The sequence below is a fragment of the Nanorana parkeri genome, unplaced genomic scaffold, assembly GCF_000935625.1.
Source record: "Nanorana parkeri isolate BGI_ZX_2015 unplaced genomic scaffold, ASM93562v1 scaffold1877, whole genome shotgun sequence".
Classification (NCBI taxonomy): domain Eukaryota; kingdom Metazoa; phylum Chordata; class Amphibia; order Anura; family Dicroglossidae; genus Nanorana; species Nanorana parkeri.
Window position 1 is genome coordinate 71,055 of NW_017308145.1, and position 10,769 is coordinate 81,823.

Consider the following 10,769-nt stretch of genomic DNA (forward strand, 5'->3'; position numbering starts at 1 on the left):
TGTTCCTTTCCCTCTCACCGGAAACGCCGCATCTGGGAGAGATTGGCGAGTCGTGCGCACACGCCTGTTTGACTTGGGAGATTGAGTAATTACACGGCAAACAGAGACGAGATAGGATGCAGCAGGAGCCGCCAACAATGACAGCCGGATAACAATAGCGGCCGCAGACAGGCAGACAGGAGAGGAAATATCTGTTTGGAAATCTGGTTTGTCATGTTTTGCCGAGCTGTCGGGAAAGTCAAAATGATTGCGCGTTACATTGGCCAGAGCTCGACGAAGGTGGCTTATGCGGGGGGGGGGACTTTATATCCTGCGTGTGTAGTATAGGGAGCGGGATCAGATAACGAGACGTGTCTTTTATATCCTCAATATAAGATACATTGTCAGTCGTTGTTGTTACATTGTTTCCTTTTGGAGATCGTATTTGTAAACAGAGAAGATTCCGGATGTGACCATTTCATAGGCAGGATCTGCTCTGATGTATGTTACAGGTATTTATAGAGCGCCAACAGTTTATACAGCTCTACATACTGTACATTTACATCAGATCCTGACCCAAGGAGCTTACAATCTAATGCCCCTATCTCACATACCAGGGCCAGTTTAGACAGGAAACCCAATATCCTTCCAGCCAGATCATTTCATAGGCCGGATCTCCTCTGGTTTATGTTACAGCTATTTATAGAGCACCAAAAGTTTATACAGCCCTACATACTGTACATTCATATCAGATCCTGACCCAAGGAGCTTACAATCTAATGCCCCTATCTCACATACCAGGGCCAGTTTAGACAGGAAACCCAATATCCTGCCAGCCAGATGTGATCATTTCATAGGCAGGATCTGCTCTGGTTTATGATACAGCTATTTATAGAGTGTCGAACGTTTATACAGCCCTACATACTGTACATTCACATCAGATCCTGACCCAAGGAGCTTACAATCTAATGCCCCTTTCTCACATACCAGGGCCAGTTTAGACAGGAAACCCAATATCCTGCCAGCTAAATGTAGAGCAGGGAAGCCACCACTCGGTTTGTACAAGTGATCTCCGCAATGCCACCAAGATCACTTGTAATAAGCCAGGTCCGATTCATGGTCTGCCCCAACCTCCAGCTGCCTCTCTCCCTTCTCTCCTGACCCAAGGAGCTCACAATCTAATGCCACTATCACAAATACTAGGGCAAGTTTATACAGGAAACCCAATATCCTGCCAGCCAGATGTGATCATTTCATAGGCAGGATCTCCTCTGATGTATGTTACAGGTATTTATAGAGCACCAAAAGTTTATACATCTCTCTACATACTGTACATTTACATCAGATCCTGACCCAAGGAGCTTACAATCTAATGCCCCTTTCTCACATACTAGGGCCAGTTTAGACAGGAAACCCAATATCCTGCCAGCTAAATGTAGAGCGGGGAAGCCACCACTCGGTTTGTACAAGTGATCATGGTCTGCCCCTACCTCCAACTGCCTCTCTCCCTGCTCTCCTGACCCAAGGAGCTCGCAATCTAATGCCCCTATCACACATACCAGGGCCAGTTTATACAGGAAACCCAATATCCTTCCAGCCAGATCATTTCATAGGCAGGATCTCCTCTGATGTATGTTACAGGTATTTATAGAGCGCCGACAGTTTATACATCTCTACATACTGTACAATCACATCAGACCCCGGCCCAGGGAGCTTACAATCTAATGCCCCATCTCACATACTAGGGCCAGTTTACACAGGGAACCCAATATCCTTCCATCCAGATGTGACCATTTCATAGGCAGGATCTGCTCTGGTTTATGTTACAGGTATTTACAGAGCGCTGACACTTTATACATCTCTGCATACTGTACATTCACATCAGACCCTGACCAAAGGAGCTTACAATCAGGGCCGGATTTCCCACATGGCCACCGAGGCCTGGCCTCGGGGCAGCAGGGAGTAGAGGGGCTGCACAGCCATCAGGCGGGTAGTTTTTTTCTACATTTAGCCCTGCTTTGGGCAATGCCACCAAGATCACTTGTAATAAGCCAGGTCCTACTCCCCCCCTTCATGGTCTGCCCCAACCTCCAGCTGCCTCTCTCTCTCTCTGCTTTCCTGGCCCAAGGAGCTTACAATCTATTGCCCCTATCTCACGTACTAGGGCCAGTTTAGACAGGAAGCCCAATATCCTTCCAGCCAGATGTGATCATTTCATAGGCAGGATCTCCTCTGGTTTATGTTGCAGGTACTGTATTTATAGAGCGCTGAAAGTTTACACATCTGTACATTCACATATACATCTCTAGTCCTATGACAGGTTCTCTTTAACCCTTGGCAGCAGGCTGCAGTCTCCACACATTCCCAACACAGATGCGAGGTGACAACTAAGTACGTGAAAGGAGACATTTAATGCAGCCGCTCCATTTGGTTATAAATATTAGATTTGGTGACGGAGAGAATAAAGGTGAGATGGAAGTCGTAATATTTCTGACGCCGGGCGCCTGACAGCTGGGCGCCGGAGGCCAATAACACGATACAGGGAGCTGTCAAAGCCCAGAAACATATCTATATACCATATGGTATACACAGAGCAGCCAGCTGATCGCTGACCTCTGACCCCCCCATAGCCACCGGGCGTGAAACTCAATCACCTCTCTCTCCAATCCCGACAGGTTTCTCAGCCCACTTCGCACAGCAGCCGTCTGATCAGGTGGTCGTCGCCGGCAAGTCAGTGACTCTCCCCTGCGTTGTGGTCGGCTACCGAGGGACCGTGCAATGGACCATGGATGGTTTGGCGCTGGGGGCGGAGCGAGATCTTCCAGGTAAAAAAAAATGTTCAAAGTTCTTTAATGTGTTGTGGATGGTGGGAGCCCCTCATAGTGGGCACAGCAGGTGTACAGACCCGGGAACTCAGCACAGGGATGGTAAGAGCCCCTCATAGTGGGCACAGCAGGTGTACAGACCCGGGAACTCAGCACAGGGATGGTAAGAGCCCCTCATAGTGGGCACAGCAGGTGTACAGACCCGGGAACTCAGCACAGGGATGGTAAGAGCCCCTCATAGTGGGCACAGCAGGTGTACAGACCCGGGAACTCAGCACAGGGATGGTAAGAGCCCCTCATAGTGGGCACAGCAGGTGTACAGACCCGGGAACTCAGCACAGGGATGGTAAGAGCCCCTCATAGTGGGCACAGCAGGTGTACAGACCCGGGAACTCAGCACAGGGATGGTAAGAGCCCCTCATAGTGGGCACAGCAGGTGTACAGACCCGGGAACTCAGCACAGGGATGGTAAGAGCCCCTCATAGTGGGCACAGCAGGTGTACAGACCCGGGAACTCAGCACAGGGATGGTAAGAGCCCCTCATAGTGGGCACAGCAGGTGTACAGACCCGGGAACTCAGCACAGGGATGGTAAGAGCCCCTCATAGTGGGCACAGCAGGTGTACAGACCCGGGAACTCAGCACAGGGATGGTAAGAGCCCCTCATAGTGGGCACAGCAGGTGTACAGACCCGGGAACTCAGCACAGGGATGGTAAGAGCCCCTCATAGTGGGCACAGCAGGTGTACAGACCCGGGAACTCAGCACAGGGATGGTGGGAGCCCCTCATAATGGGCACAGCGGGTGTACAGACCCGGGAACTCAGCACAGGGATGGTAGGAGGAATCTGTTGGGATGTTTAACCCTCTGGTGTCCACCATTGAACAACGACACTTTTTATGATCAGGTGATCAGAGAAATGAGCTGATATCTCACAGTTCAGAAGCCGTTGCATGTTGAAGTGTTCTGACCTGTTCTTGATCCTGTAGGTTGGTCTCGTTATTCCATCGTTGGAGATCCGGTTTCGGGAGAACACAACCTGCAAATTGATCATGTGGAGCTGGTTGACGATGCCATCTACGAATGTCAGGCAACGCAGGCGGCCCTGAGATCGCAGCGGGCGCACCTGTCTGTGCTGGGTGAGTAACAGGACATGTGAGGGGCGCACAACAAGCTACATGTAATTTGGCTCTATCACGCAGAAGTAAAACGGTGCTGTGACATCCTGTATATGACCTACTGACCACATTGTCCACCCACCTCAGAGTCCCCCAGTCTGGTAGTGTTGACAGTATCAGGGAGGACAGGGTGGTTGTAGTGACAGTATCAGGGAGGACAGGGTGTTTGTAGTGACAGTATCAGGGAGGACAGGGTGGTTGTAGTGACAGTATCAGGAAGATAGTAATGGCAGTAGGTGGTAAGCTGAGGTTGGCCACTAATGTCCTGATCTGATTGTATAATCTGCTTACCATTCACCTACAATGATGCTGTCTGAGGCTCCGCCTCTTTGGATAGAAATGGAATGTGGACTCTGGTCTGGTCCTCCCATTACATAGTTTTGGTGAATAGAGAAAAGATTGTATGGAAATTCTGTGATCAGATGGTAGTGTGGATGGTCAGGAGATTCCAAAGAGATTGGACACTCGGTTCTTTCAGGATTCCCTAACCTTCGATCTTTCTTTCAGTTCCTCCTGGAGACCCTTTGATACGAGGAGCTCCCGTACTTAACGTGCTGCTGGACACCCCCTACAACCTCACCTGTCTGGCCCCTGCGGCAAAACCGGCGGCCGAGATCCTTTGGTACCGTGACGGCAAGCAACTGCACGGAGCCATTTACTCCAAGGTTCGGCCTTGACCCATCGCCCATCTTCACAAGTAAATTCACGAGCGTGCGTTCAATCTGACCAATTTCTCCCGCCGTTGTCTCTTCCAGCACTTGTTATCGGACGGCAAGAGCGAGGACGCTGTCGGCAGTCTCCTAATTACGCCGAGTTTTGCTGATACGGAATCCAGCTACACGTGCCACGTTAGGAACTCCGCGCTGCCTGAGGGGCGAGAGAGATCGGTGACGCTGAGCGTGCAATGTGAGTGTCCACAATCCCGAGCTTGGCTTGGGAAATATGACTTTGAACCCTTCAGGTCCGGGTCAGTAAATCTCCTTTTGGAATTGTAGTTTTTACTGTTTCTTCTCACTTTTTTTTTAGATGCCCCCAAGGTGACGCTGTCTGTGAACCCCCCCACCGTGTCAGAAGGGGGCCCTGTGACTTTTCTGTGCAGTGCCGTGTCCAACCCGGAGGTGACCACTTACAGGTGGGTTCAGTTTTTTTTCTTACTATGTATCTAGTATTGACCATGAAACCCCTAAAATGAGAGGTAGCTTGGTTTGCACTCCTACAAAGCCCGATGTCAAGATATACATCTTCTAAGTAAGGTATAACAGCGGTGTTGCCCATGCAGGGGCAATTGAAAAACAGTTAACCAGGGCCGGATTAAGAGCATCATGGGCTTAGTGCTGTTGGTTGGTCGGACAGTAGCAGCAGAGGCTACTTGATTTGTGTTCGGCCCTGCTGGCCCGGATTGCTATCAGGCAAAAACAAGGCAATCCAGGCCAGTTGAGCTTATTTTCAGTGGTGGGCCTCGAGTTGATGCTCCAGTAGCCCCTATGTTAATCTGGCTCTCGGTATAACATAAGAGGTGTGGTAGACAGAGTAGTAGTAATCAATAGTGAGGTGTTGGAGCCCAACCTGTGGATGATGTGAGCTTCCCAAAATGTGGAAAATGGCAAGATGTAATGACTTGCTGTGGTACTCAGATGAGGGGTTGGGAAAAAGCCTTCAATAGAAGGAGAGTACTAGGAGAACCTCACTGCTGATGTATTAATCATTCATAACCCAATAAGAAAGCTTTAACTTAGAAGGTGACTCTGAGATGGAAAGCCTTCAATAATGGCGTCACCATTTCGGTGTTTAAATCACAGCAGTGACTGGACATTGTTAGGAATATTGTGACACATAAAATGGTCTGTCAATGGCATGTAGCTGTTTCCCTTAGAGTAATCTTTAAAACCCCGTTGTTTTAATCCCTCAGGTGGGCAAAGGGAGGAGTTCCAATTTCCGTCTCAGGAGACCGCTACCACGCAACCGTGGACCACACTTTCTTCACCGCTCCTGTGTCCTGTGAGGTCTCCAACAGCGTCGGAAGCAGCAACGTTAGCACGGCTGTGAATGTTTTGTGTAAGTTCCCTTAGCCGAAGTTTGGGAGTGTGTATCATTGAATCACACTGAAATCAATCAAACTTACCCTCGATCCTTCATTTCTCCCCAACAGTTGGGCCACGTCTCCTGACAGAACCGCGTCCAATGATGGTAGATGTTGGTGGAGATGCATCCTTTTTTTGCGGATGGACCGGCAATCCAACACCAACTCAGTTCTGGAATAAGAAGGGCTCCTCGGAGGTGAGACAAAAGTTTCTGCTAATAATTGTATCATTGTTTCCTTATGAAAGTATAAACTGAGCTTCTATTTGTCAAAATTTGTCATGTCCACCATAGCTCTTTCAATCCCCATGTCCACCATAGATCTTTCAATCCTCATGTCCACCATAGCTCTTTCAATCCACATGTCCACCATAGATCTTTCAATCCTCATGTCCACCATAGCTCTTTCATTCCTCATGCCCACCGTAGCTCTTTCAATGCTCATGTCCACCATAGTTTATTCAATCCTCATGCCCACCGTAGCTCTTTCAATCCTCATGTCCACCATAACTTTTTCAATCCTCATGTCCACCATAGCTCTTTCAATCCTTATGTCCACCATAGATTATTCAATCCTCATGTCCACCATAGCTCTTTCAATCCACATGTCCACCATAGCTCTTTCATTCCTCATGCCCACCGTAGCTCTTTCAATGCTCATGTCCACCATAGTTTATTCAATCCTCATGCCCACCGTAGCTCTTTCAATCCTCATGTCCACCATAACTTTTTCAATCCTCATGTCCACCATAGCTCTTTCAATCCTTATGTCCACCATAGATTATTCAATCCTCATGTCCACCATAGCTCTTTCAATCTTCATGTCCACCATAACTTTTTCAATCCTCATGTCCACCATAACTTTTTCAATCCTCATGTCCACCATAGCTCTTTCAATCCTCATGTCCACTGTAGCTCTTTCAATCCTCATGTCCACCATAGCTCTTTCTATCTAAGCCTAAGTTTTTTTCTTTCTCACCATCTCTCAGGTGCTGAGTAACGGCAACACTCTGTCGCTAAACAAGGTGAGCCGGGAAGATGCAGGAACCTATGTTTGCAAAGCCATCGTCCCACGTATTGGAACCATGGAGAAAGAAGTAACTCTAACTGTGAGAGGTAATAAGAACCACCACCTATTGCAAGACAAGCCATTGCTGTTCAAATACATAGACATGGCAGAGGTCTCAATGTTCTTTTATTAATGGTTGGAACAAATTGATCCAATCCATCCTTCTGTTACCATGCCACAAACATACTGTGGTCAGTAAATGGCTGGAATGGTTTTAATACTTGTATGAATCCTCTCGTCTCTTTATCCCCTCTGCCTCTCCATCTATAGACAATAGGTAGATTATAAATTTTCCTCCGTTTGTATTGCATTGAATATTATAAAGAACAACATCTCACGGCCTGCTAGTACTCTAAATTGACCTTGCGTCTTCTTTGTTGTCAGGGCCACCTGTCATCACAAGTGAAATAAGCTATGAAAGTGTCCTTGGAGGAAAAGCACGACTGGAGTGTCTTGTGGAAACCACACCAATACCTGATAGAATTGTAAGTACACGTTACTCAGCTTCAGAGGTTCCACAAAGATAAAAGGTCACTCTTTCATTCCTCATGCCCACCGTAGCTCTTTCAATGCTCATGTCCACCATAGTTTATTCAATCCTCATGCCCACCGTAGCTCTTTCAATCCTCATGTCCACCATAACTTTTTCAATCCTCATGTCCACCATAGCTCTTTCAATCCTTATGTCCACCATAGATTATTCAATCCTCATGTCCACCATAGCTCTTTCAATCCACATGTCCACCATAGCTCTTTCATTCCTCATGCCCACCGTAGCTCTTTCAATGCTCATGTCCACCATAGTTTATTCAATCCTCATGCCCACCGTAGCTCTTTCAATCCTCATGTCCACCATAACTTTTTCAATCCTCATGTCCACCATAGCTCTTTCAATCCTTATGTCCACCATAGATTATTCAATCCTCATGTCCACCATAGCTCTTTCAATCTTCATGTCCACCATAACTTTTTCAATCCTCATGTCCACCATAACTTTTTCAATCCTCATGTCCACCATAGCTCTTTCAATCCTCATGTCCACTGTAGCTCTTTCAATCCTCATGTCCACCATAGCTCTTTCTATCTAAGCCTAAGTTTTTTTCTTTCTCACCATCTCTCAGGTGCTGAGTAACGGCAACACTCTGTCGCTAAACAAGGTGAGCCGGGAAGATGCAGGAACCTATGTTTGCAAAGCCATCGTCCCACGTATTGGAACCATGGAGAAAGAAGTAACTCTAACTGTGAGAGGTAATAAGAACCACCACCTATTGCAAGACAAGCCATTGCTGTTCAAATACATAGACATGGCAGAGGTCTCAATGTTCTTTTATTAATGGTTGGAACAAATTGATCCAATCCATCCTTCTGTTACCATGCCACAAACATACTGTGGTCAGTAAATGGCTGGAATGGTTTTAATACTTGTATGAATCCTCTCGTCTCTTTATCCCCTCTGCCTCTCCATCTATAGACAATAGGTAGATTATAAATTTTCCTCCGTTTGTATTGCATTGAATATTATAAAGAACAACATCTCACGGCCTGCTAGTACTCTAAATTGACCTTGCGTCTTCTTTGTTGTCAGGGCCACCTGTCATCACAAGTGAAATAAGCTATGAAAGTGTCCTTGGAGGAAAAGCACGACTGGAGTGTCTTGTGGAAACCACACCAATACCTGATAGAATTGTAAGTACACGTTACTCAGCTTCAGAGGTTCCACAAAGATAAAAGGTCACCTTTCAAAGACCTTTATATAGACATTCTTTGCAATTAACGTTGTTTTTCCCAGCAAGGGGCTTGAGCGTTCCATAGCTCTTTCTACTCTAATAACACCTGATGAATAGAAAGTCAAACTTCTACAATTAAAAAATAATACTTTTGTACCCGTTCTGGAAATTCAATTTGCCTTCACACATTTTTTTGTGTTCCTTTAGGTCTGGACTTGGGACCATAACAGCCTAGATGAAGGCTCTTTGGGGCGCTTCTCGGTGGAGACAAGGGTGACAAAAAACGATGCTGTCTCTTTCCTTATTATTGATGGAACAGAGCCTTCAGATTATATGATTCAGTACAACTGCACCGCCATAAATCAGTTTGGAGAGGATTCCGTGATTATCTCCCTGAGAGAGGAAGGTGAGCGATCATTCATTTGCCCTACGCTTGAGTGTCGGAATAACATCTTCCTCCACGTTTACCTGGCCATTGACAAGTCACCATCTTGGAGAGCAACGCATAAGAGGTCTATATTTCTCTTCCAGCTACTTTGCCTATGATGCTCCTGCTGATCGCTTTGGGTTTGGGGACGCTCTGTCTCTTTGTAATGGTGACCATCTGCGTTCTTTGCTGCCGGCGACCGCGGAAAGGTAACGGTTGATTTTTGTATATCCAAAGCCTTCTTCTTCTGTCTACTTGGCCATCATCTTCTAATGACTCTTCTAAGAGCTATTCGTGGTGTTTTCTTATGTTAAGTGTCTCACTGATCTCCACTTTTTGTCCTTTTTTTGGTCTTGTCTACATTTTTGGAGATTGAAAGTTTCTTGGATGACCTCTTCAAAGGTCATCTCCATCTCTCACTGACTTGTCTTAAGTTTCTCCAAACATCTCTGAAGTTTGAGTCTCGCTCCAAAGATTTTTTTTTCCCCGACTCTTGTGTTTTAGTATAATATAATGTGTTGAAATCTTTTTAAGAGGTTTGTTTGTCTTTCTCTTCTCACACCCATAACATAGTTCTTGTTCTGCTGTCCTTTCATCAGTTCTCTATTCCTCGTGATCTACCATTTCATCAGGATATCAGGTTTCATAGATGTCTCACTTGCATAGTTGCTGATTTTTCCTTCTCTGTCTGCTCCAATAACTCCTTTTGTGTTTGTCCTCCGCAGAGGTAAAGGACACACAGATACTAGGAGTCGAGGTTTCCGGGAGTGAACATAGCGATAGACACCCGAGCGACTCAGAAGAAGACCTCAAAGAACCATTGGTGAGTGTCTACAAGACAGAACAGAAGACGGATAGTATTTTTTTTTAGACAATAGCAGGGTTATTCACGAAAGGGTGAAGAGTTTGGAGAAGGCAGAAGTGAACAATTTAGGACACATGTGTCAAAGTCAAGGCCCAGGGGCTAAATCCGGCCCACCAGGCCATTTCCTAGACTTCTACTTTCAGATCTAGGTATTAAGTTATTACTAAAACCAGTGATAATCGAATGCAGAGGCAATTATGATAAAGATTAGATACATTTATATAGTGTTACAGATACCTTTGTGGGCAACCATAATGTTGATGCGGCCCACGATTAAATTGAGATTGACACCCCTGATTTAAGGACAAAATAGCTGATTTAAAAAAATTATCTAATTCAGCTTCAGCTATGTTGTCAGTGCCGGATTTCCCACAAGGCCAACCAAGGCCCGGCCTTGGGGCAGCAAGGAGTAGAGGGGCAGCAGGGGTGTGGAATTCCTCTCTGCCGATGCCCGGGACATGCAGTTCCGGGCGGGTAGTTGCTTTCTACATTTAGCCCTGCTTTGGGCAAGCAGGGCTAAATGTACAGGGGGAAGCCATCACTTGTTTTGTTCAAGTGATCCCGGGCCATATTGCCGAGATCACTTGTATGCAGCCTGCAGGTCTGCCATTCTCCATTGAGG

The 10,769-nt window shown here is 46.5% G+C and overlaps 1 protein-coding gene across 1 annotated transcript in view; it reads left to right on the forward strand.

The window, feature by feature from the left end:
* Positions 1-10,769, forward strand: part of KIRREL2 (kin of IRRE like 2 (Drosophila)) — a 15,477-nt gene that overhangs the window by 2,769 nt on the left and 1,939 nt on the right. Inside the window, exons 2-13 of the mRNA XM_018571951.1 lie at positions 2,610-2,804; positions 3,792-3,941; positions 4,488-4,645; positions 4,736-4,886; positions 5,007-5,112; positions 5,890-6,035; positions 6,130-6,257; positions 7,049-7,175; positions 7,513-7,613; positions 9,063-9,261; positions 9,387-9,491; positions 10,008-10,105. Coding sequence (XP_018427453.1) covers positions 2,610-2,804; positions 3,792-3,941; positions 4,488-4,645; positions 4,736-4,886; positions 5,007-5,112; positions 5,890-6,035; positions 6,130-6,257; positions 7,049-7,175; positions 7,513-7,613; positions 9,063-9,261; positions 9,387-9,491; positions 10,008-10,105 — 1,664 coding nt within the window. The remainder of the gene's footprint in view (positions 1-2,609; positions 2,805-3,791; positions 3,942-4,487; positions 4,646-4,735; positions 4,887-5,006; positions 5,113-5,889; positions 6,036-6,129; positions 6,258-7,048; positions 7,176-7,512; positions 7,614-9,062; positions 9,262-9,386; positions 9,492-10,007; positions 10,106-10,769) is intronic.